Genomic DNA, 27641 nt, shown 5'->3' on the forward strand with positions numbered 1-27641 from the left:
TAATGTATGTTCTGTTTGCTAAACTTCATGAGGAACAATGTCTATTATGCTCATCTTTGCATTCCCACTGCTGAGCACAGCACCTGGTATATATTTTGGTTGGCCCCAAAATACCTATTAGATAAGTAAATGAAGGTAAGGCAAATTAAGGCAAAGAAGAAAATCTGTCAACAAACAAAGAATCTTTGTGCAGCAAGAAATCACAAAAATGACTGAGGAGTGACTAAGTCTTGGCAAGGCTTACATCAAGATACTATGTGATGGCTTCATTCACTATTAGAAGGATAGGAACCCTCCCACTCATTGGCAAAAGGTATACAATTCGAGCTGCTTAGAAGAACACGAAATTGCACAGGAGAAACAGCAGGGAAGGGGAGCTAAAGAAAGAAGAAAATAGAAATTTAGAAAGGGGAGGATGAAGGAACAAAAACAACAACAAAACCCAATTCAACAGTAATAAGAAAGGTAGTAGCGGATTTGGAGCAGGAATGTGAGGTCTGTGAGTGGCAGATACTCTGTTGTGAACAAGACAGGAAGACAGCCAGCCACACTATGGGTGGAACAGCTCTAGTAGAGAATCATGAAAAAAGGCATTCCAAACATAGTACACAGCTCTATGGTCTGAGAAGCACTCGCTAAATACCAGTTTCAGATGGCCTCACCTATGTTCAAGTCCTTTGCTAGATGTACTACATAAATCTTCTGAGCCATAGTGACAGGGTTCATTGCTAAGTCAGCATACTATGGAGCAAGGGTTGGGAAACTATGGCCTGTGGGCCAAATTCACCTAGCAGCCTGTTTTTGTAAAGTTTTATTGGAACACAGCCATGTCCATTCATTAATGTGTTGTCTATGGCTGCTTTCATGCTACAACAGCAGGGCTGAGTAGTCATGACAGAGATTATACTACTTAAAAGGACTAAAGCACTTATTATCTGGTCCTTAGCTGAAAGCTTGTCAGCCTTTACTGACAGAATATAATAGTCTGCATAGAAGCTTCTAGATAAGCAACAGAACAGGAACCGGAAGTGCTTTGAAGCTACCTTGTGATATGTAAGCCATTTTACCTCCAAAGAAAGGAAAAAGGTGAAAGCGTAACAAAGCTGAATTAACTAAATTAAAAGAAAAAAACCAGTGATTTACTTAATTTAAAGATAATAATCAAGTTTTTCTGAATGCTCCATGTATGTTTTATGAGATCAAGGTTCAGAGAAGCCTTTGGACACTGCTCTGCTTGGCGAAGCTCATGCTAAATTAGAGCACCTAGACTGAGCTTTATTTTAATAAAGAAGATCAGAGAGTACTCCATCTTTGGATAAACACTTCATGAAAAGGCAGATTTCTTATGAACAAATATGGTTGACAACCATAATAATTAATGATAATAATAATTGCTACCACTTATTGAGTTCCTATTACATGTCAGGCATTCACTTTAGGTATGTTACATATGGTATGTTATTCATAATTCTCACAACAGCTTGGCAAGATAAGCATTATTACTTCAATTTCCCAACAGAAGGAACTGGGGTAAGCTAGTCTAAATAATGAAACCAAGCCACACAGTAAGTGGCTAAATTGGGATTTCAACCCAGTCCTGTAAGACTCCAAGACTTGTCTTTTCACTAGACCTCAGTGCCTCTTCAATTATTCTGTGCATTTTATAATAGATAGTACTGGTATTTCAACATGAAAAAAAAAAGGAAGAAGAAGCTTTATAAGACTAAATATAACCCTGTCCCCTCAACAGCCATCACAACATTCATTTATTAACACAAACAGTGAGTGGCAATAATAATGTGGAAGAAGAAAATTCCAGGCAGAGAAACTATGTAACAACATTTATGTTTTTTATGTTTTTTTCTTTTTATCCCTTGGAGAATGCATCTCCGAACACAGTCAATTCCCTGTCAATGCTGATGAACCATTTGCCAGCTTCTACCGTGGTCTGTGCTGGTGAACTAAGGGTCTATAGCTTAAACAGAAGAGTGTCAGATTAACTTCTCTTGAAATAATCTCAAAAAATAAAATATCTGGGGCTTCCCTGGTGGCGCAGTGGTTGAGAGTCTGCCTGCCAATGCAGGGGACACGGGTTCGAGCCCTGGTCTGGGAAGATCCCACATGCCGCGAAGCAACTGGGCCCGTGAGCCACAACTACTGAGCCTGTGCATCTGGAGGCTGTGCTCCGCAACAAGAGAGGCCGCGACAGTGAGAGGCCCGCGCACTGCGATGAAGAGTGGCCCCCGCTCACCGCAACTAGAGAGAGCCCTCGCACAGAAACGAACACCCAACACAGCCAAAAAAATAATAATAAATAAATAAATAAATAAATAAATAAAATTTATTTTAAAAAAACTAAAATAAAATAAAATATCTGGTGACTGGACAATTTCAATGTCCAAGAAGCTTCCAAGGATGCATGAATTTAACTAGGTTTTTCAGTGGAAGATCAATTTATCAAAAGATAATTTGTAAAGCAGGTTTAACCACTTAGGGACCTTGGAATTTGATCCAGGAAAGAGAGAGAGTGCCAGCAGCATTATCATCTTCCTGCTTTCTGATGACACCTCAGCGATTCAATGTACAGATTAGGGGCTTTTAAAAAAATATACACTGTTATAACATATATATGGACTCTAAAAAAAAAAAATGGTTCTGAAGAACCTAGGGGCAGGACAGGAATAGAGATGCAGACGTAGAGAATGGACTTGAGGACATGGGGAGGGGGAAGGGTAAACTGGGATGAAGTGAGAGAGTGGCATGGACATATATACACTACCAAATGTAAAATAGATAGCTAGTGGGAAGCAGCCGCATAGCACAGGGAGGTCAGCTCGGTGCTTTGTGACCACCTAGAGGGGTGGGATAGGGAGGGTGGGAGGGAGACGCAAGAGGGAGGGGATATGGGGATATACGTATACGTATAGCTGATTCACTTTGTTATAAAGCAGAAACTAACACACCATTGTAAAGCAATTATACTCCAATAAAGATGTTTAAAAAATATATATACACTGTTATAGAAGAGGTATCATAAGGAAAGGGGACAACACATTATTCAGGCACTATCCACAACTTTCACTGTAATTTCAACATTAAAAGTAAAATTTAAAGTATACTGTCTGTACCTGGAATTTCATTAAGCCTGAAACATACAGAAAACTTAGAAAAATCATTGCTTAGGTTTATATATGCAGCAGTTTAATCATCTTTCAGGTTAAAAAAAAAATACCCTTCTTTTATGTGTCCATTAACAAGATTAATGCCAAGGAAATAGAGATGTATAGTAAAGCTGTCAAAGAGGTACTTGTATGGTTTATTACACTACCAGTATAATAAAGTTTGAATAATTGCTGAGAATTTAAATGTCCTTGGTAACAATTTTATTTTATGAATATTAACTGAGCATGTACTACCATCCTTCTCTGAATCTAAGATGTCATTGACAACAAGATGCATCGCAATTTAAGGTGTACCACTATTTTATGTATAACTTAGAACAAAATGCTGCCAATTATAATCATAAAATGCTGTTGCCCGTAAAATACCTCCCAGTTTAAAGAGATGTTAAAATGTAAATTAAAAATTTGATGAGATATGATATATACTAGGATTGTGCTGATGATGCCTAACATTTACTGAACACATACTAAACACCAGATATAATAATAAGCACTTTAAGTCCACATTTTCATTTAATCCAGACAATCCCCATAAGGTAGGGGATCTTATTATGCAAATTTCATAGACAGTTAAAATAACTTGACCAAAGTCATACAACTAAAAAATGGCAGAGCTGGAATTAGAACTCAGGTTTATCTGACTATAGAGTCTGTGCTCTTAGGCATAATTTAATACTATCATCTATCAATTTGAAGGACTAGCTGTTGTGGAGGATAAGACAATTTGGGAGAAGGCTACTCTGTTCTTTGATTCAGTAAATCATTTTATAAAAGGCAATCAAAGATAGGCTGATATAGAGAGCATGTTGTTATATATATATCAATTCCTTTTTATAAAATGATAAAATCAGAAATTAAGCACATTTCCTCTCCTGTCTCAAGAGAGGAAATACTAAGGTACCTCCTGGGATCTGCACCTATTTTGCCAATGTCGACTGCTGTTTGAAACTCCAGTCATTACTACATCTACATAGTACAAAAACCGATGTGATGACAATCCTGAATCATCATAAAAGGGTGTGTGTTGTTTGCTCTATTTAATTAGGTTGGAAAGGGCAGAATCCATGTTATATTTTAGAAAGATTTTGGTAAGAAAAAAACTTGCTGAAACAATGGGTGGGCACTAATTAGTTGTAAGGTTCAACTCGGGGGACATTCCTTTAAGGTGTTTGTAACTGAGGAGTTGCTATTATAATTGCAGTGTTACAAGTAAAATTTTGGTTCACTTTAGAATATAAATGACAAAAATAGGAATAATCCTACATATGAATGCAATCAGCTGTTTTGAGCATTGATATATGTCAAGCACTATGTTAAACACTTTACATATGTTATCTCATTGAAGTGCGACAATACCTATGATATATGTATTGTTTTTTTCATTTAGATGAGAAAACTGAGGCTTAGGGAAGTTTAGAAAATTGTCCAAGGTCTCATCGTCAGAATCAACACGTTACACAACCCCAGAAGGTGTCATTCACAGCCTAGACTATGAGAATGCCTGCTGGTGTTATGTGCAGCCACACATGACTGTCCTGCCAGCTAAGTGCTGGTAAAGCCAAGATTCAAATCCAGGGTGTATAATTGCTAACTCCATGCTACACAGAGAATAGTTTTTTGTTTTTTTGTTTTTCAAACCAAAGGAATGTACATTTATTTCTAATTTTAAAAAAGTTAAATTATTTGATATTTGAAATACATAAAAAATTTGCATAGTATTATAACAGACACCTACTGCTTAGATTTAACATTATTTTGTCATATTTGTTTCAGATATTTTCTTCTAAAAAAAAGTAAGATATAACTATTCCTCTTCTGCTCTCCAGAGTTTACTATCCTGAGATGGTATCTCTTACATCTATGTGATATTTTATTAGTATATATATGCTCATAAATAATATATAAAATTGTTTATAAAGCTTTCATAATTGGCGTCGTACTGTACCTAACTCCAGCGACTTTGTTCATTAACTATTCAATGTTATGATTTGAGATTTACCCATGATGATACATGTAGATCCAGTTCATCATAAGAATTTGGTTGTTTCCACCATTTCTTGCTTCTACAAACAAGGTTGCAGCCTCACATATTTTCCAGTGTACATGCATAAAATTTCTAAAGTGTATACTTACAAGTGAAATGTTGAGTCACTGACAATCCTCATCATCCTTACCAGATGTTGCCAACTTGCCCTCCAAAATGTTTATACCAAATTACATTCTTATCAATAGTGTATGAGAGTTCCTGTTTCTTTAGCAGCTTCTCCAAATTCATTAACCTTCGACTTTAAAAAAATTTTACCAGTCTGATGTGAAATAGTTTTAACTTGCATTTCCCTGATTACTAATGAGGCAGAGTATCTTCTCATGTTTGTTGTCCATTTAGGTTTTCTTTTCAATGTTAACTGCTTGATCATATTCATGCCCATTTTTCTACTGGCTGTTTATCTTTTTCTTTTTGGTAAAGAAATTGTGAGAGTTTTTTATAGATTCTGGGCCAATACTCTGTTGGGTAGATATGTTTCAACTACTTTCTATCAGTCTATGCCTACCTTTTAATTTTTGCGTTTTATATAGCTTTATATTTTAAAATACTAAAAGTTATCATATTTGTCATTATTTTTTAAATATTGTTTAGAAAAATTCTTCCCTATACCCATAAAGGTATACTCCTAGAATAATATAGTATTAATTATACTTACATGGTGCTTATTACATGCCAGGCCAGGTTTTAAGTACTTTATATTTATTAATTCTTTAATCTTCATTATAATAGCACCTACTTCATGGGATTGTCATCTCTATATTATAGGTAAGGAAATTGAGGCATAAAGGATCTTTTCCCAAAAGTTTTAAAATTTTACTTTTGAGTATTTACCTAAAATCTGGAATTTATTTTTGTGTATGGCATTTGCTAGAAATTTAATTTTGGCTTTTATCATATAATTAACACATTGTCTCATATTATTAATCAAAGAGGCCATCCTTTCACCACTGATCTTTAATGTCTTTTTTGTCTTATACCAAAATCCGACTTATAGACGAGTCTGTTTCTAGGTATTCTAGTCTGTTCTATTGACCATATTGATTTAATTATTATGGTTTGGATTGTGGTATAGTGATTCTTCTGTCCAAATTCTGTTTCTTCAGAATTGTCTTGACTGGTTTTGGTCCTATGAATTTTAGGGCTACCTTGTCAAATTCTACAAAATATTTCTGGAAGTTTGTCATGAATCCTTTTTAAAGTATGTGACTATTTCTGCTGACTGTCCCCCGAAATCAGTATTAATAAGATGAATTTTTTCTGTATGAAACAGAGAATAACACAATATCAGAAACTAAAAAAGAAATCTACCACCTCAATATCCATTAATAGAGGACCAGTCAAATAAACTATGGTATATCCATATAATGGAATAACATAATGCCAGTAAAAAATGAAAAAGTGTCTAAGTTACTAATATAAAACAGTGCTCCAAGATGGTATTAAGTGAAAAATCAAAGTATAGAACCAACTGTATATGTTAATTTAGGGGTAAAAGGGAATATAGTAAGCATATATACATATTTCTAGAGTCGTCCCTCAGTAACTGTGGGGGACTGGTTCCAGGAATGCCCCAGAATATAAAATTTGTGGATGCTTAAGTTCCTTATATAAAATGCCATAGTTTTTGCATATAACCTAATCATATCCTCCCATATAATCACCTCTAGATTACTTATAATACCTGATACAATGTAAATGCCATGTAAATAGTTGTAAATACAATGTAAATAGCTGCCCAAAGAATGGCAAATGCAAGTTTTGCTTTGTGGAACTTTCCAGAATTTTTTTTTCCCAAATATTTTCGATGTGCAGTTGGTTGAATCCATGGATATGGAACCCGCGGATATGGAAGGTTATATATTATAAATACACACACACACACACTAAATAAATAAATACATACATACATATATATAATATATATAAAAATATACATATTTGTAAAGAAACTCTGGAAGGATATACAAGAAATTAATAACAGAGGTTCCCTGTGTGTGTTCACAGGGGTGGGGAAGGAACTGTACGAATAGGGCCAGGGGTAGAAGAAGTCCTTTAACTGCCTATCTTTTTATATTTTTTGATTTATAAAACACATGAATGTTACTTATTTTAAAAAATTAAGTAAATATTCTGTTTCCTCCTTGTTTTTTTTTTTTTCTTCACTAACATCTCTTTAGTATTAAAAAAAAAACAAACAAACTGTGTATCTTTATCATATGTTTCTTTGTTGGAAGAGGTCAATGAAGCAACTGGAAATGCAATACAAACATATCCCAAGTCATCTCTGTAGGCCAAACATTTTAGGGAAAGAGAAAACTATACTCTGAGAATCAAACTGAACTTAGAAATCCTTAGGACAAATTTGGATAACAATATAGAAGAAATTAAACAAAAAAACCCTATATTAAACAATACAGAAGAAATTAAACAAATTTAAAAGCTAGACAAAGAAATTTTTTAAATGGATTTTTAAAAAACTAGACATATTTATGCAAATTTTAAATAAAAAATCTAAATAAAGGCACTGTTGTGCTGGAGCCAGCTCACACTGGCTTTGGAAGGTTAGCTGTGCATACCTTTCTCCAACTCCACATTTAGTGATTCAAACTGATAACTTGAAATTGGCTATGGTGGGGATACTTACACCACAGAATTTGGCAAATGCTACAAAATGCTCCCCCTCGCCCCCCAGGGGGGTCATTGGTTAAATTTACCAGTAGAGCACTGGATAACGATAACTTTAAGTTATATTAAAGTTCAAAATATGCAACCAGAGGATTGAGATTCTGTGGTATGTTAGACAATTTTAGATAACTGCAACAATATTTGGAAGACAACTTTAAACCTGGGGGTATCCCCTAATATGAAGTTTTCTCTGGGTTTGCTCTCTATATAGGTCAGTTTTTATTCATTTTATTTTTGGCTCTGTTGGGTCTTCGTTGCTGCACGGGCTTTCTCTAGTTGCCGCGAGCAGGGCTACTCTTCGTTGCGGTGCGCGGGCTTCTCATGGCGGTGGCTCCTCTTTGTTGCGGAGCACAGGCTTCAGTAGTTGTGGCTCGCGGGCTCTGAGGCCGCAGGCTCAGTAGTTGTGGCGCATGGGCTTAGTTGCTCCGCGGCATGTGGGATCGTCCCAGACCAGGGCTCGAACCCATGTCCCCTGAATTGGCAGGTGGATTCTTAACCACTGAGCCACCAGGGAAGTCCCAGGTCAGTTTTTAGAGTCCAATCTTTAATAAGCCTACTATTACTTTTGCTATTACTTTTTAGAGTCCAATCCTTGATAAGCCTGCTATTACTTTTCCAGATTTCCCTTATACAAATAGGAATGTAAATTAAGTAATGAATATTACTATGAAGGACATATATCATCACTCATGGTATGGAGAATGGATATTTTTCAAATATTAATTCTAACTATTGTATATTCTTATATTTGTTAGCTGCCATATCTGCTCAAACTCTTTTTCTTAACTTAATATAGCAGAGAAAAGCAATCTTATGATGTTATACCAAAGCATAGAAAAAATATAGCAAATTCACATTGCCTAGCACATATATAGCAGTAACTCATTAAATAATCACTGGATAAATGAATTAACAATCATAATATGGAGTGATTCTCAAAAGTACAATGAAAACAACTATTTACTCACCCATTTCAATACAAGTGATCCCAAGTGACCAAATATCAACTTTCCCATCATACTGTCCTTCATCCATAGCTAAGATCACCTCTGGAGCCATCCTGCCAAACATAATGTACAAAACTCAAGTTGCAAATTAAAAACAAAATTCACCTGATAAAGTGATTCAATAAAATAGCTGTTTTGGGGCATATTCTAAGTTTTATCTGATAAAGTTATAATTTTCTTACACAAATAATTTGAAAAAACACTATTCAAAATATAAACAATACACTCAGTGATTTACATGAAACAATACATTACTTTCAACAGATCATGGTTCCATCATTTACTATCCTTTGATCTTGGCTATGTTACTTAACCTTTCTGTATATCAGTTTCCTCATCCATAATATGGAGAGAATTTTATTAGCTACCTCAGAGAGATTGGTAAAGGATTAATATGTATGAAACACTTAAATAAACTACTTTAAACAACATGAAGAATACTTTATGCAATTACATAAAGCAATATAATGAGATATTCAAAGATGTTACAAGTTAAAAAACAAATAAACTGGCTATAATAATGGATATTATTTTGTTTGTCCATAATGGATTTTCATTAGGAGGGTAAGGGCCATATAGTTTAATATGCTTTGTTCTCTATTAGTGTATGTAAGTAGTTGCTTAATAGATGCTATTTGATGATAGTGGAAAAATATTCAAATAGTAGCTGATTTTTTTTAGTAGGCAAGTAATTTTCCAGGGGTATAAGTCATTCTCCAAGATACAATGAAATTCCAATGTATCTATGAAAGGAAGGAAAGGAGTCTTGAATAGAATGGGGTGAAACTTTAAGTCAGAATGACAAGTGAGGTAAAGTATCAGAGAATTCAACAGAAACAAGAATCTGGATTTCTTTCATTGAAAGGTAAAATTTATGCTCATTGGCTACAGAAGGTTAAAGAAACTACCTTGTTCTCGCCTAGAGACTCTGCCTGAAGAGAAAAGTTCAAAAGAAACTTCAAATGAAGTCTAAAACCTGAGCGTGGTCAGTGAGTTGATAATCCTACTCAGTTTACACACAGTGACATCAACCTTATTTGAACAATTTAAAGTCACTGGAAATTTTATACTAAGTCTGAGTGTTTCTTTTTTGCTAGTGAGTTTTCTATCCTTCCTAATGAAATCTCATTTGAGACACATGGTTAGACACTGTCAAAAAAAAAAAAAAGAACCAAACAAAACCAGTGCTATGAGTCCATCTTGTTTATATACACATATTTTAAAACTATGCCATGTTTTCTAATTCCACATACCAGTAAGGTGTGCCCACGAAGGAGTTGGCAGGAGAAGCCATTGAGGCAGATCCAAAATCAGCTAGTTTCACCTGACCTGGCTCTGTTAGAAGAATATTTCCTGCTTTAATATCCCTATAGGAAAAAATAAGAGGGTTAGAAAATTACTTTTCAGTTTTGATTATGGAATAGGTCAGAGCATGCAATTAATAAGACAAAAAGTTTATTAAAAAAAAACCTTGCTCAGATAGCCAGAAGGGGATTTAGTAATTACTGCATGTTGTAAGGGGGCCCAGATTCCTCGGTGTACTTACTGGTAGGTCATAGTAATTACTAAAAGGTAGAGCTTTCTTTAGAGCGAGGGAATGCAATGAGAAAAAAGGCAGACATGGCCGACAAGGAAACCTACTCAGTGGCTACACTTACAAAATCATATTAACTGCTGAATCCAGTCACCAACAGTATTGCTTGTGCTGGGGAAAATTGGCACAATCTGTAACTGCCTTTTTTTTTTTCTCTTCCAAATTTTATGACATTTTTGGACTCTAAGCAAACCTTCAATGACTCTGTATCAACTACCTACCGATAAACCTCAACTACACACATACCTTTTCTTTCTTGCCTGTGACCCTTTCTCTCTGCCTTTAATTGTAACTGCAACTCTAAGGCATTTGAGGGTACATGTTATAGAGAAGGTGTTATTTTAAAAATAACACTGTACAGTAAAAAGAAGACCCTGAAAGATCAAAACAAACAAGGATTAGGGGTTAGGAAATTGCATTTCTATTGTATTATTACAAAGAATCTCAAGTGGTTACTACTAAAACTACTAGATATTTTATGCAGCAAAAAGTTTAAAAAACATGATTTAAAAAAATGTAATCTTCAGTATGAAAATTTGGAATGAGAAGATGTGGATGTACTCCTTATTCTCTTTAAAAAAGGCATGAGGTGTAATGAGTACTAGGAACTAAGAATTGTACGGTGATGGGCAATGGAAAGATAAAGCAGAGGGAATGAGGAAAACACGTTAAGTTGAAAATGAAAGGTTCAAATGCTCCCAAAATAACTTTTCCAAAAATCTTCCCTTGAAAATTCAGTTTCTTTCCTCATGAAGACATTAGGCATTGGCAGAGAGAGCTAAAAAAAGCATTATTTATTTCTCGTACAACAGAAAATATCTTTTCTCTAACCCTGGCTTGCCTTTTAAATCAAAACAATAAGAATCTGAATTTATTTTTAAATAAAGAGCATTCTTTAAAAGTTTTTTTGTCTTTTCAACTCTTTTTACGTATTAAAAAAGATAAAGTGTAATACAGAATAAAACATTAAATTAATGTGAAAATTGAGGTAATAAAGGCACAGAAACCTGAACTGACTTTTATAAACAGGAGCAGGCAAAACTGTCATAAACAAGTTGGCATTCAGTAATGACATCTTAATACCAAAGACAGATAGATAGATAGATAGATACACACTTTAAAGTTTATACATATATATACTTTAAAATTGTCAAATCCGTAAATTACAGTTAAATTAATTTTATCAATATTTATTAGACATGGTTACGTTCATTCTTCATTCTTATGAATAAGCCAAATTCATGGCAGGAATTTTGGTCTGCCTATCTTGAGGGAGTTCTGCTTTGTGGTATGTACCAGTAATTGTGATGGCTACTCTAGGATGATTAAAACAGAAGCAAAAGGGGAACCTATGACTTAATAGTTTCATTTCTTCCTAGTAAATGTAAATTTTTTTTTCTTCTGTTTTTGAGCCATCTCAGGTCCTTTATGCCTATCTCATATTCCACTACTTGGCCACCATTCATTAAAGTAACAGTACTAGAAGTTCTTTACTGAGAGAAGGAAAAATTGGTAACAACATCTTTGTTAAGAAGTTAGTGGGGGGAAGTAGGTTGGAAAGAGGAGATCGGGGCTGTGATAAAGAAAATGTAACTTAGAGGAAAGCCTTGGACTAGGAGTTAGAAAATCTGAGTTTCAATCTTTATTACATAAACGCTAGGAAACTATGGGCAAGTTATTTAAATCTTTTTAAGTCTCAGTTTCTTCATCTACCAAAATGAAGACAGTAATACCTTCCTAAATATCTATATGGACTAAAGAAATGCAAAAAATGTAAAATTGGTAAAACAGCATATATTTACATGAGATTGACTTGTTATTTGCAACAGGAAAGGGAGAAGAACTCAGCTAGGAAATAAATATATGCAAGGAAGGCTAATTTTCTTTCCTTTTTTTCTTCACAGTATCAAAAGGTTGCTGGGCTCTTCTTCAAATTTCCCTGCAACACTATGCCTGGAGAATAGTTACCTACAGAACAGAGATGATATAAGTCTTTGTGGTTATATGGGAGAGACCAAGAGATAGGAACTAAATTCGGGCAACTTTACTCTTTACATCCAGAAGCATCAGCAATCTATTTGCTTCCCATAAATTCTTAGGCACCCTAAAAACTGGAGCATGCACTAATTTTCAAGGTTCCTTGAAGAGACAGTCCTGTAACCGAAACGAAAATGTAACTGGCCTCTAATCTTACCTATGAATCAATGCATGAGAATGTAGGTAGGCTAGCCCCTGCAAGGCACCGTGAGTAATGGCAGCAATCTCCACTTCCTGAAGTGGTTTTTTATGAACTGAGGGGAAAAATAAAAAACCAAAAAAAACCAGGAATAGATGATCAGTTTCATTCCTATTTTTATTATATTATACAGCTATAGCAGGCTGAATTACATACTTTTTCTTAAATGACAATTTGGGAACATGTTCACCTAAATACACAGGATATATATTTTCTATAGAATAACAATAAATAATCAGATAACAGGAAACTGAAGCATAAAAACAAACAAACCCCTTCAAAATAAAATAAAACAAAGCCTGATATTCACTGCAAGGAATTGTTAATTTACTTGTCAGTTGCAAGTCAAAGCCACACTGATTCCAATTGGCCAGGCCCAAATTTACCAGTCCCTCTGACATTTTAAGTGTCTAGAGTGTTTTAGGTTGCATTATTCTCCTCTGCCGCAAGCCACGTATAAGTACCCCTTCTAACTACAGGTTTTCATTATTTGTGAAAGCAGCTAATAAGCAATTTCTATTCAGAGATCATGGATAATATAAGAAAGTTTTTTGGTTTTTTTTTAATGTAAATTTTAACTCAGTCTCTGGTTATAACAGCGTCTGCAAAGAACTGGGTCAGTCAAGAGATGTGAAAGGGTTAAATATCAATATAATTCGGATACCGATACCATCTACCTCTGTTTCATACATACACATGAATTTGATGTTTTTGGCTACACATACTACATCACATGACCCAAACATTTTAGTAGTAGTACCTGCCCTGGATGGGCCATGAACTAAAACAGCGGGAGGGCTGCTAATCATTACTCAGATACTTTCCCCGACATTGCAGAGATAGAGTCTGCATGGCTTATCCACATAACCCTTAAGTCTAAGTCATTAACCATTTAGTTTGCCCAAGGTGTGCTTTAATACAGGAGTAGACAACATTCTGGTCAAGGTAAAAAAAGAAGGGGATAGTGCTTTTATCCTTACCTTCTAACAAATCAGAGGCTGAGCCTAAGCAATATTCCATCACCAACTGTAACAGATTGAAATAATAACCAGAATAATGTAGGTTAATAAGAAACTGCTAAAACCAACCAACTAACCAAGGAACTAAGAATACTAGGAGAATAAATATTCTGATTTATCTGAACCTGTTATTGTTATTTCCTATTTGAAATCGGAATTTCTGTTTTTGTTATTTCCTATTTGAAATTGGAATTGGTCTAAGACAATATGGGGATTGTATTTAAGGATTTAAGGTGGCTAGGTTGGAGTATAAATTAAATTTTGTAACTTGGAAAGTGGCAGCCAAATAAATGAGCCAGTAAAATCTATACTGGGAATTATTAGTTAAATAATACAAACAAGTAAGCAGTAAATTCCCTATTTTCACATTTTAAAAAGTTCTGGGACTTCCCTGGTGGTCCAGTGGTAAAGAATCCACCTATCAATGCAGGGAACGTGGGTTTAATCCCTGTTCGGGGAACTAAGATACCACATGCTGTGGGGCAACTAAGCTCTTGCGCCTCAACTAGAGCCCATGCGCCCTGGAGCCCGCGTGCCACAACTACAGAGAGAAAACCCGCACACCACAACTACAGAGAAGCCCGCGCGCTGCAATGAAAGATCCTGCATGCCTCAGTGAAGATCCCGTGTGCCACAGCTAAGACCCGATGCAGCCAAAAAATAAAATAAAATAAAATAAAATTGAAAAGTTCTAAACAAGAAAACATAGAACTCAATCTAAAGATGTATCCTGCTATATATTATTACATTAGCTTGAATCCCTGAGAGAGATGGAATATTTCAATTTATATCTTAAAATATTTCTAGAACAATACTATTACATTAATATTGATATTTATTGGGTTTGCAATGTTGGGAGGCTTTTGAAAAGCAAAAATGAGAAAACTCTTTCTTTACTCTCATCTTAGATATTTTAGGCATTCCAGATTACTACTAATTTATAGCCAGGGTCAGAACTGGAGTGCTCAGTGACCAATCTCCACACATATACACACAAGCACACACACTCCTACAAATTATTATTTTGTTATTCTAAAAAAATACAATATGCTTATTATGAAATACAAATTTCCTATAATCACATAGACACAACTACTATTAACATACTGGTTCCTTTCATTAAAAGAAATAAATGTGAAAATATTTATGTATTATGTACCCTGCATTACTGGAATATTTCAGAAGGATATGAGATATAATATTATATATTATATTATATGTCATATATTATTATAATATATAATTGTACATAACATAACATACATATCTTATATTCTTCTGAATTTATTCCAGTAGCAAGGTACATAATACATAATATATCATATATCATACATATATATTATTATATATAATAAAGATATACATCTACATTATTAAATTTATTATATATTTATAGATGTAATTAAATATACATAATGTATAAAAATTATTCCATTTCTGGAATAATCTAAAACAATATGAGAAACTTAAAAGTTTAAAGTTTAGAAACTTTATTATAGTTTTCTGCTTTACATTAAAAGTAAGCAGATTCAGGGCTTCCCTGGTGGCGCAGTGGTTAAGAATCTGCCTGCCAATGCAGGAGACGTGGTTTCAAGCCCTGGTCTGGGAAGATCCCACATGCCGCAGAGCAACTAAGCCTGTACGCCACAACTACTGAGCCTGCGCTCTAGAGCCCGCAAGCCACAACTACCGAGCCCGCGTGCCACGACTACTGAAGCCCGTGCGCCTAGAGCCCATGCTCTGCAACAAGAGAAGCCACGGCAATGAGAAGCCCGTGCACCGCAACAAAGAGTAGCCCCCGCTCGCCGCAACTAGAGAAAAGCCCATGCACAGCAACGAAGACCCAATGCAGCCAAAAATAAATAAATTTATAATTAAAAATAAAAGTAAGCAGATTCAGAAACATTAATTTTACTTCTTATTGTGAAATGAAAGAGTCCACATAAGTGAATATTATAATGAACATTAGCCTTTTAGGTGCACTATTATTCTTTTTTCTTCAGCTTTATTAAGGTATAATTGACAAACAATATTTTTAATCAGTTTTGATGGAAACATTTCTCAACTGTATTACTTAATTTTCTAATTTCTTTTAAAAAATTTTTTTTAATTAAAAATTTTTTTAATTTGTTTATTTATTTTTTCGGCCACTCTGTACGGCTTGCAAGATCTTAGTTCCCTGACCAGGGATGGAACCCGGGTCCTCAGCAGTGAAAGCACAGAGTCCTAACCACTGGACCAGCAGGGAATTCCCTCTAATTTCTTAAATTATATAAATTAATACACACATATAATTTCCTTAAACTGAGTATAAGGAAAATGAACATAGAACTTTAGAACCGACTAGAGTATGTTTATAGTTATGTGTCTATTTTTGAAATTACACATTAACTCTGTATTTCTGTCCCAAACATTCTTTTCCCAATTATTCCATAACATGAGGGCACCTGAGCTGTGGCTGGCTGTTTGCCCTTGAAAATTAACAGCTCTAGTTGCTCTGCTTTTAAATTGTTAGGTCTGCTTTCTAACTTCCCCAACTTCTTCCTAAGGTCAAATTAGTTATGGCTATTTGTATGCATGTCTCCAGCAGCTTTAGTTCTATGAGTTCCTTCTAATTAGCCTATCAAATCCTTATAGACAAAGACTAGGTAACCAAACTTATTAGCATTCTATGTAATCTAAGAGTAAATAAGAGCTCAGAGGATTTTCTGAAGTTTTGAAACACATGAGATCTAGCACTTGATTTTGTTAACATTTATTCTGCCTGCTCAAAATCCCTTTCTTAAAAAAAAAAAAAAAAAAATCCTTTTCTTGACTCCTTCAAGACAGCTGAGATTGCCAGAGAACTGATTTCCACAGAATGAGATACTCCTCTTATTAATTTCTTCTGCTCAGTACAGAAGCAATGGCTCTAGATATCTTTAAGAATTGCTTGAGCAGAAAGGTTTATGTTTAACCTTTGATATTCTATCTGGGAACAAAAATTCCATTCCCTAATTGGAGATCATGTACAGGAAAGGACTTGTACATTGGTAAGTATTCAATAAATGATAGTGATATTGAATACTTTAAATTGGAATGTGCAATCCCATAAAGTACAAGGTATAGCATTTACTTGTTCTAGACAATGTCTAATGTGCTAACCTAAAATCAGAAACAAAATCATGTAAAATAAAAATATAGTAAGATAGAGTGGAAAAAAAGACCATTGCATTTTAATCATAATCTAGGCTCTGTTTGGTAAAAATCTTAGACAGTGATGGTAATATCAAGCACAATTCCAAATTTGGGGGGAATTGGAGTAGGGGATGAGAAATGACAAAGATAAAAATTCTAGGATGAGAATAAAAGGCACTGCTCTTTACTTTTGCAAATAAATCATTATAAAATGATGTTAACTTTTCACTCTCTCTTCATTGAGTGTTTAAGAATAAAATTTCCTATAGACTAGATGTCATGCTTAAACTAATGTATACCACATGGCACACTCTGAAGTAACAAATGTTAAATACTGATAACAAAAATCAAATGGGACAGAAATGGGCTGATAATTTTACAGACCAACGAGATAATAGAAAAAAAAGAAAAGAAAAAAATTTTAATAGGAAAAAATAAAAAGATAATAGAGGTCCTCTTACTTACCCAGGCGGTGTGCTCTTTCAAGTAACAACCTTTGTATTCAATAGTATTAGGATGCTTCAATTGTTGTAAAAATTTGACCTCCTTAAGAATATCTTGCCATTTCTATTTAAGTCAGAAAGAAAATATCATAATTTTTGAACGGAAAACAGTATTTTATTTTCAAGTATACATATAAAATAGTCTTTTCATTATTTTAAATGGACAAAGAGAATGTTTAATACATGAAGAAGCAATTTAAACTTGCGTTATTTCTTGTTTTAGTACATATAAATTAAATCAATCACCAAATATATTATAATAAATCCATTACACTAATCCATGTTCTATTCCACAAAATAGTTGATTGAGGTAGAATATTAGGAACATTTATTATATGCTCCACAAGAAGGGAAAAAAAGAACTGTGATAAAGAAATGCTTAAAGAACTTTGTTTCTACTGTCAATTTCATATTAACTTGCTTATGTCAGTTTAGGTACACAATGTCTTTAACATACCTCATGTGCCTGCTTCCCACTATAGGACATTTTCTTAACTGCCACCACCTCGCTGGTGTGAGCATATGTGGCCTGTGTTAAGAGAGTAGGGAAAAAAAGTTAAAAAGAATGAACAATGTTTCAGCCAGTTTAACTTAAATATTTGACTTGACTTTTATAACATTTCACCCTTCATTCTCACAGTCTAAAGATGCTGCAACTTTTGATAGGCTAGACAGACATTTCCACCCCACTTTAAGGTACAACTTCCCTTTATCCCTTTCCATATACATGCAAAGGCTATAATGTAAAAAGGGATTAAGGTTTAACAAAACATATCGAGTCAAAAAAGTCATATTTCCAAAATATCCATACTGGCTTCACCATGTAGAATGTCTACCAATGGAGAACCAGTTAAATAAATATGAAACAGTCATGTAATGAAATAAACATTAAGAGAATGAGGTAATCAATATGTATATATGGTAACAGTAAAAAATATCATGATAAAAAAAACCTGTACAATATGATCTTCTTTTTGCAAAATAGTAATAATGAGTATATGTGTAGAAAAAATTATGAAAGAATTTATACCAGAATATATATCAGTGGTAATCCCTGGATTATCTGATATATTATTATGTCTGAAAGAACTTTCCATGATGATGGAAATGTTCTATATCTACATCGTATATAGTAGCACGTCAAATGTGGCTAGTGTGACTGAGGAAGTGGATTTTAAATTTAATTTCAATTAACTTAAAATTTAAATAGCGGCTAATGTATTAAACAGTGCAGCAAAGGATAAGATTAATCTTGAGGGACTTTCACTTTCAAAGGTACTTATATTTTACAGTAAGAATGTATCACATAAATACATACACACATTTATGTGTATGTGTGTGTATTCATCTATAAAAGTTGACTTGTCTCATAATTATCTCTATATATCTTCTCCATACTCAAAATATAACAGTTCATTGAAAGCACGCCTGAAAATCATAAATACCTCAGGTAATAATCTTTTCCTCCAAATTTACTTAAGAAATTTAAAACTATTTTTAAAAATTTTCAGAAAAATAAATATAAGACATTAAAGATTATCTAATCTTAGCCTTCTTTAATAACAGGGCTGGGCACCAGTGTCATACCCCTGATGTAAGTAAGCCACTTCAGTTCTATGATATTACTATTGTGGACCAATAAAGCAATAGCAGTGTTTCTGAAGTAAAACTGGAATTCACTCTGGTAAAATAAGGTCACCAATTTTAGAGAAAAACGTCTAATCAGTTTCTAAAATACAATTAAAGAAGCTCCTCAGAGCAATGTCTTCTTTCTAATTAAAAAAAAATTTAATTCCAACAATAAACAATAACGTTGATGTAAAAAGAATGCAACCCCAGAGTCTTAATGCCAAAATGCAGAGAAAATGGACACATAATAAAAAAAACTTTTTGTACAAGCACTAAGGTAAAAGTACTGATTACAAAAACAAGGTATCCACTAGTTACAGTTTTCAAATCGGCAGGACTCTGTAAAGGCATTTTTTAGGTATTTTATTCATTTAGAAGGTACAGACTGACTTTTGTTAAAAACAAAGATCTCTCACATTTTGCTGGCTTTTAAAATGTAACACTAAGGGACTTCCCTGGTGGTGCAGTGGTTAAGAATCCGCCTGCCAATGTAGGGGACAAAGGTTCGGTTCCTGGTCCGGGAAGATCTCACACGCCTCCGAGCAACTAAACCCGTGAGCCACAACTACTGAGCTCGCAAGGCACAACTATGGAAGCCCGCGTGCCCAGAGCCCATGCTTCACAACTAGAGAAGCCACCACAATGAGGAGTGTGCGCACTGCCACGAAGAGTAGCCCCTGTTCGCCACAACTAGAGGAAGCCTGAGCACAGCAACGAAGACCCAATGCAGCCCAAAAACAAATAAATAAATAAAATAAAAATGTAACACTAAGACTGTGCTTAGATGACAACAAGAAAGAAAAGTTGATGTAAATTCAGTAATACAATGAAGGTTAGAGTGACTGTGTCTGTAAAGCGGATATTTTGGATATGAATCTATGTACTGTGTAGCTTAAGGAGCCTGGGAAAGGTTTAGAAAATGCTCAAACAATGATGAATATTAACTTTTAATGGGGTTTTTAAAAAACAAATCTGTACCCTTTATAGAAAGAAAAAAAAAAAGGCCCACACAAATGGAATCTGACAGTATTATCTAATTGCTTATTAAGGTTATTTATAATCAAGGCTTATTTGGAACAAGAGACATGAAAAAAGAATCACCCTAAAATAAAAATGTATTTCTTCACATTTATAGAGTTATCACTTATTACTTGATAAGTGTACTTGCTTATAGAACCTATCTACAGGGCAGAGACTTGAAATTTGAAAACATTTCCATTCATATATAGATGTGAAATTTTTAATCCATTTTATACTAGTTAAAATTCAGAACTGAAACAGAAACTTAAAAAAAAAAATCAATATTTTAGTATAGAGAAAGGAAACTATCAATGGGGTTTCAGCTTTCCAATGCATCATACTGTATTATGAATGATTACAACTTCTAAACATTTCAAGTTTTATTCTTGAAACTTACATTCATACTTAACACTTCCAATAGTCTCAGAGGTCTCAGCAACCTTAAGCAAGATCACTGATTCACCATGTTCTTGGATTGGAAGAATCAACATTGTGAAAATGACTCCACTACCCAAAGCAATCTACAGATTCAATGCAATCCCTATCAAACTACCAATGGCATTTTTCACAGAACTAGAACAAAAAATTTCACCATTTGTATGGAAACACAAAAGACCCTGAATAGCCAAAGCAATCTTGAGAAAGAAAAACAGAGCTGGAGGAATCAGGCTCCCTGACTTCAGACTATACTACAAAGCTACAGTCATCAAGAAAGTATGGTACTGGCACAAAAACAGAAATATAGATCAATGGAACAGGATAGAAAGCCCGGAGATAAACCCACACACATATGGTCACCTTATTTTTGATAAAGGAGGCAAGAATATACAATGGAGAAAAGACAGCCTCTTCAATAAGTGGTGCTGGGAAAACTGGACAGCTACATGTAAAAGAATGAAATTAGAACACTCCCTAACACCATACACAAACATATACTCAAAATGGATTAAAGACCTAAATGTAAGGCCAGACACTATCAAACTCTTAGAGGAAAACATAGGCAGAACACTCTATGACATAAATCACAGCAGGATACTTTTTGACCCACCTCCTAGGGAAATGGAAATAAAAACAAAAATAAACAAATGGGACCTAATGAAACTCAAAAGCTTTTGCACAGCAAAGGAAACCATAAACAAGATGAAAAGATGGGAGAAAATATTTGCAAATGAAGCAACTGACAAAGGATTAATCTCCAAAATTTACAAGCAGCTCATGCAGCTCAATATCAAAAAAACAAACAACCCAATACAAAAATGGGCAGAAGACCTAAATAGACACTTCTCTAAAGAAGATATACAGATTGCCAACAAACACATGAAAGAATGCTCAACATCATTAATCATTAGAGAAATGCAAATCAAAACTACAGTGAGATATCACCTCACACCAGTGAGAATGGCCATCATCAAAAAATCTACAAACAATAAATGCTGGAGAGGGTGTGGAGGAAAGGGAACCCTCTTGCACTGTTGGTGGGAATGTAAGTTGATACAGCCACTATGGAGAACAGTATGGAGGTTCCTTAAAAAACTAAAAATAGAACTACCATACGACCCAGCAATCCCACTACTGGGCATATACCTTGAGAAAACCATAATTCAAAAAGAGTCTTGTACTACAATGTTCATTGCAGCTCTATTTACAGTAGCCAGGACATGGAAGCAACCTAAGTGTCCATCGAAAGATGAATCAATAAAGAAGATGTGGCACATATATACGATGGAATATCACTCAGCCATAAAAAGAAACGAAATTGAGTTATTTGTAGTGAGGTGGATGGACTTAGAGTCTGTCATACAGAGTGAAGTAAGTCAGAAAGAGAAAAACAAATACCGTATGCTAAAACATATATATGGAATCTAAAAAAAAAAAAAAAAAAAAAAAAGGTCATGAAGAACCTAGGGGCAGGACAGGAATAAAGACGCAGACCTACTAGAGAATGGACTTGAGGACACGGGGAGGGGGAAGGGTAAGCTGGGACAAAGTGAGAGAGTGGCATGGACATAGATACACTACCAAATGTAAAAAAACCGATAGCTAGTGGGAAGCAGCTGCATAGCACAGGGAGATCAGCTCAGTGCTTTGTGACCACCTAGAGGGGTGGGATAGGGAGGGTGGGAGGGACGGAGACGCAAGAGGGAAGAGATATGGGGATATATGTATATGTATAGCTGATTCACTTTGTTATAAAGCAGAAACTAACACACCACTGTAAAGCAATTATACTCCAATAAAGACGTTAAAAAATACATAAATAAATAAATGGGAAAAAAAAGTAAAATAAAGCACAGGGAGCCCAGCTCTGTGCTCTGTGATGACCTAGATGGGTGGGATGGGGGGGTGGAGGTGGGAGGGAGGTCCAAGAGGGAGGGCATATAGGTATACATACAGCTGATTCACTTCATTGTACAGCAGAAACTAACACAACATTGTAAAGCAATTATACTCCAATAAAAAAAAAAATCACTGATTCAAAATATATTTATTGAGAACTTACTACATATGTGTTTCTGATATTTTTATAACCATTTCCAGCTACATTTAGATTATTGTCAACTCTTTACTAGTGTATGGAAATATAAAAATTAAACATAAGCTTTTCCTTTTGCCCTATTTATTAAGCCTCAACTAAAACTAAAAGGTATTTATACCCAGAAGAACAAAACTAAATTATTTGCTTTAGGTGGATTATGGATGATATGCTGAGTTCAACAAGGCAACACTAGAACCCTAGAAACTTTATAGTTGTCTTTTAAGTGAATACAAAAATGAACGTGCTCAGACCTTTTTATCTTCCTTTAATACAGTTTCTTACTATTTCATTTTTACTGATGCTAATTTCTGAATTACTTATGTAAATCCAAATACACAGAGATATTTCATCAATAGTTTCAATTTTCTCTGAATATAATATATATTCTCAACTGATTGATTCTACAAGAGCTGTGCCAGCGTACAATTCACTTTTAACACATTTCCTGGCATCGTTCTGTGTAAAAGCTGTAAACTACAAAAAGTCTAACAGAATTATAGTGTTGAGGTATAAAGATGTTGGTTGCTAGACTCTGGTCTTTACAGCTTGCTAATATGATTCTGACTCATGAAAAGTACTAATTAGCAGTTCCAAATTCTCTGAGTTCTTCATCATTCAAATACTTACCAGGTACTCAAAATTTGTCAGGTACTGGGCTAAATGCTAGGGATAGAATTGTAAGTATGCCTAGTGCCTATCTCTCTTCTAGTAGTATAGACAGCAAAAATGAAATCATAATTAATATAAAATTGCAACTGTGATATGTGTTACAAAGAAGGGTATGTGTTACTCTGAGAACCAAAAAAGGGGGGATGTGATTAGGCAGGTCAGGCAAGGCTTCCCTGAATAAATGAGCCCTCAGCTGAGAGACAAAGGATAAAGTGGAGTTAAGAAGATGAAGATGGCAGGGGAAAACATTCCAGAGAGAACAGTTTATGCAAAGATCCTATGATGGATGATTAAAAGAAAACTTTTATATAATAACTAGAGCAATGAGAATAAGAGGGAATACAGTTCAGGTATAGAGGGATCACCTCATGAAGGACCTTACAGGCTGCCTACAGTAGGGAAGTTGAACTTAGTCCAAGAACAGAGGAGGAGACCCTCTGAAGGCTTTACAGAGAAAAGGTGATGTGATCATATTTACGTGTTTCCGCTCTCCACCAACCCTCAAGCTCACTGTGGTGTGGACAAAAGACTGGAGACAGACCAGAATGGATGCACAGAGATCAGTTTGGAGGTTACTGCAGTTGTCCAAGTAAGAGATGGTAGTCTTCTTGGTTATAATGGTATGAGTGAGAAGAGGAAGAATCTGTCAACAGGGAGGAGCAACATGGGTCATATTACTGTGGTCCCTGAGAAAATCCATTTTTAAGGTGCTACCTATGTGACCACTGTAGATAAAAGGTTAAGGCTTTTTTAAGTTTTATAGTAAAGTATCAGTTAATTCTCCTTTAAGCTGTTTTTTAAGTGCCTTATGGGCTTATAAGGGCCTGTACTCTACACTTTTGTATACAGGCAATATATAGTTAATGATTACATTTCAGTATCAAAGCCACCCAGGTATCTTTGTGATTTCTCTAGTCTATCATTATCAACAAATAACACATATTTACATGATGCTAGTCAGAATAGCTCGCAATTTAAAACTTAAGAATTGTTTATTTCTGGATTTTTCCATCTAATATTTTTGGACTGAGGTTGACCACAGATAACTAAAACCGTGGAAAGCGAAACTGTGGATAAGGGGGAACTACCGTACTCTAGCTAAACAGACAGGACTTAGTCCCAAAAGCACTGGGTCTTCTACAGCAATGTAGTTCTCATTTTATCCCTAGCACAAAAGGCATGTTAGTAAGTTTCGAAGCATACTTGGTTTATTGTATTTATTCTAAAAGAGAACTTTGAGAGTGGTCTGGCTGCTTTTTAAAATAGAAGAGTCAAACAGAGATTGCAACTACTCTCTGACTCTGGCCAAGAGAGATTCTGAGATGATGAATTAGTTATACAGTAATAGAAGGAAAGTAAGAAAAGATGATTGACTGAAGAAAGTATCTCTAAGCAAAACAAACAGGTCACAACCAAATATATACAGAATGTTTCTATTGTTAAAAAGTTCAAAACCGGCGAAACCAAATTATATTATTAGGGGTAGAGAAGTAAGTGGGTACATATAAAGAAATATAAGAAAGTCATCATCATAAAAATTCAGCATAGTGGATTCTTCTAACAAAAAAGGGGCTTCTGGGGTGCTGGCAATATTCTATTTCTTGGCCTGGCTGGTGGTTATAAAGGGATTTACATTTTAATTATTCTTTAAATTATATATTAAAATATATAAGTGTGAATGTATTATACACACTTCTGTATATATGATATATTTGTAATTAAAAAAATCCTCTTAAAAAAATGTGTCTCAGTGAATGAGAAAGATAGGACTTTGGGCCATAAATGCTACTCTAAGCCCAAAGACTAATATGAGGGTATTAACTAGAAAATTAGCACCCACTTCAGCAATGGAAGGTCACTTAATGATAAAATGTACTTGAGTGGGAGCCAAGTATTAGATGGGGGTGAGTGAGGAGAAGTGGTGGTAGTGCTGAGTATAGACATGAAGGGACGAAAGAGCATTCTGAGAAAACTCAGGCTGAAGATTTGGCTAGAAACAAAAGGATGAGTTCAAGAAGCAATTAATAAAATCTCATTTGGAAGGACAACTAAAGATAAGCCCTATCCAGATGGAAGGACATAAAGGACCACTTAAAAAGAAAAGTCAAATACTGTTTGATTAAGAAAGAAATTAGGGCTTCCCTGGTGGCGCAGTGGTTGAGAATCCGCCTGCCAATGCAGGGGACACGGGTTCGAGCCCTGGCCTGGGAGGATCCCACATGCCGCGGAGCGGCTGGGCCCGTGAGCCACAATTGCTGAGCCTGCGCGACTGGAGCCTGTGCTCTGCAACAAGAGAGGCCGCGATAGTGAGAGGCCTGCGCACCGCGATGAAGAGTGGCCCCCACTTGCCGCAGCTACAGAAAGCCCTCGCACAGAAACGAAGACCCAACACAGCCAAAAATAAATAAATAAATAAATAAATAAATAAATAAATAAATAAATAGGGTTTTTAAAAAAAACTAAGAAATAACCATTGTAGAAAGGTGACCACTGAGTATTTCCCCAAGAAAATAATTAAAAAAAAAAAAAAGAAAGAAATTATTTGCTAACAGGTTTGGAGGAGAAATAGGTAATATTACTTAAATATTACTTGCTTTAAGGAACTAGTACTCTTAAGGAAGTATGTGTTAATTTGATGATGCAAACTTCTAAGGTTATTGAAATAAAGAACTATATTTTATGCAATGAATTTCAGGTGAATGATCTATGTTAACATTTCAGTCATTTCTCACTCTTCTCATCAGAAGATAATCACAGTCTTGGAATTCAAACTGACTCAGTGGGGCTAAGCCTTGTATCCCTTAACCTAAGATACTGACTTAACACGATTGTTACTAAAAATCTGTCAGTCTATCTGTCTGCGTAGATGTCCACTTGTCCATCCACCCATCCATCCATCATTTACTGAGTTCCTACTATTCAGACATTATACTAGCTATTGGGGATATATCAAGGAACAAGTAGATATAATTCCTGTCCTATGGAGCTTATTATTTAGTGAGAGAGACATACATGAATTAAAAAATCTCACACATAATTATTCAATTATAACTGTAACAAATGCAACAAAGTACAAGCATAGGGTGTTATGAGACCATAAAGAAAGTCTTAATTTAGTGCTGGAGGGTTGAACAGGAATGGTTATCTCATGGATTTAACACTTAAGCTGATATCTGTAGGGTAAACAAGAGTTAGACAGGAATGGGGAAAAAATGTACAGTTTTCTAGGCAGGAGGAATAGCATATATAAAGGCCCTGAGGCAGAAAAGAGCTTGGCATGTAAGGGAAATGAATAGGGTTCAAACTCAAGCTTATAACTTTTTTACACTACTTTGACAGCAGAGTCATTTGATAAGGATACCATTGACTTGAATGATGCCTAGAATTCTAGGACTGGCTCTTCAGCAATGACTATTTGCCTCTACTGTAGACATCATTTAATTTGTAGACTAAACATTAAAACCAAGTGCATTTTACAAGTAATAGTTAGAATGCACAGAATTTAAACTTTCATAATTTGATCTAAACAATTTTTAATTACTTACAAAATAAACTGCTCCAAAACTTCCATGTCCAATTTCATGTAAACCAATAAAAAGTTCTTCAGGATCATCTTTGTAGAACAGATCAGCAATCTCTGGGTCCCTTGGCACCCCTTTCCGCATGATGACCAGTATGTGCAAGCACTTTGCTTTTGATATCCCAGTCAGCTTTCTCTCTCATTGACAAATATTTGGCGGATGGGGGGGTAAAATTTCAGTACCTGTAGAAAAATAAGGTTTGACATTAACTTATTATACATTTTGTTTGGTGGCAATTACAGATTCATATTATCCATAAAAAGCATCTTGGTCTTAGAAATTCATAATAAAAAGACAAGTAATCCAAAAGAAAAATGGGCAAAGGATCTGAATAGATATTACTCCAAAGATATAGAAATGTCCACTAACACATGAAAAGATGCTCCACACCATTAGTCATTAGACAAATAAAATTAAAAACACATGAGATACCATTTTCATACCCACTAGGATGGCTATTATCAAAAAGTCAAGTAATAAGTATTGGTAAGGATGTGGGGAAATTCGGACCCTCCAACACAGTTGGCGGAAATGTAAAATGGTACAGCCATTTTGGGAAACAGATTGGGAGTTCATCAAAAACTTAAACACAGAGTTACAATTTGACCCAGAAATTCCCACTCCTCGGTATATACCCAAGAGAAATAAAAACACACGTCCACACAAAAACTTGGATATTGGTAGCCATATTATTCAGCAACAACCCAAATGTCCATTTGGTGAATGAATAAACAAAATATGGTATATCCATAACAT

At 34.8% G+C, this 27641-nt stretch overlaps 1 protein-coding gene across 6 annotated transcripts in view; it reads right to left on the bottom strand.

Annotated features, from left to right (window-relative positions):
- The window catches only part of TAOK3 (TAO kinase 3), a 182109-nt gene that overhangs the window by 53249 nt on the left and 101219 nt on the right, over positions 1–27641 (bottom strand). For 4 of the 6 annotated variants that reach the window (XM_082355888.1, XM_082355886.1, XM_082355885.1 and 1 more), the window contains 7 exons: positions 26850–27067; positions 17908–17979; positions 17413–17514; positions 13732–13777; positions 12710–12806; positions 10175–10288; positions 8883–8974 (listed from right to left, as the gene is read on the bottom strand). In XM_082355888.1, the coding sequence (XP_082212014.1) occupies positions 8883–8974; positions 10175–10288; positions 12710–12806; positions 13732–13777; positions 17413–17514; positions 17908–17979; positions 26850–26969 (643 nt within the window). In that variant the 5' untranslated portion in view covers positions 26970–27067. Of the gene's footprint in view, positions 1–8882; positions 8975–10174; positions 10289–10761; positions 10890–12709; positions 12807–13731; positions 13778–17412; positions 17515–17907; positions 17980–26849; positions 27068–27641 lie in introns of those variants that run through there. The other 2 variants (XM_082355890.1, XM_082355889.1) reach the window with 2 other exon arrangements.

The sequence above is a fragment of the Balaenoptera borealis genome (genome assembly GCF_965194805.1).
Source record: "Balaenoptera borealis genome assembly, chromosome: 14".
Classification (NCBI taxonomy): domain Eukaryota; kingdom Metazoa; phylum Chordata; class Mammalia; order Artiodactyla; family Balaenopteridae; genus Balaenoptera; species Balaenoptera borealis.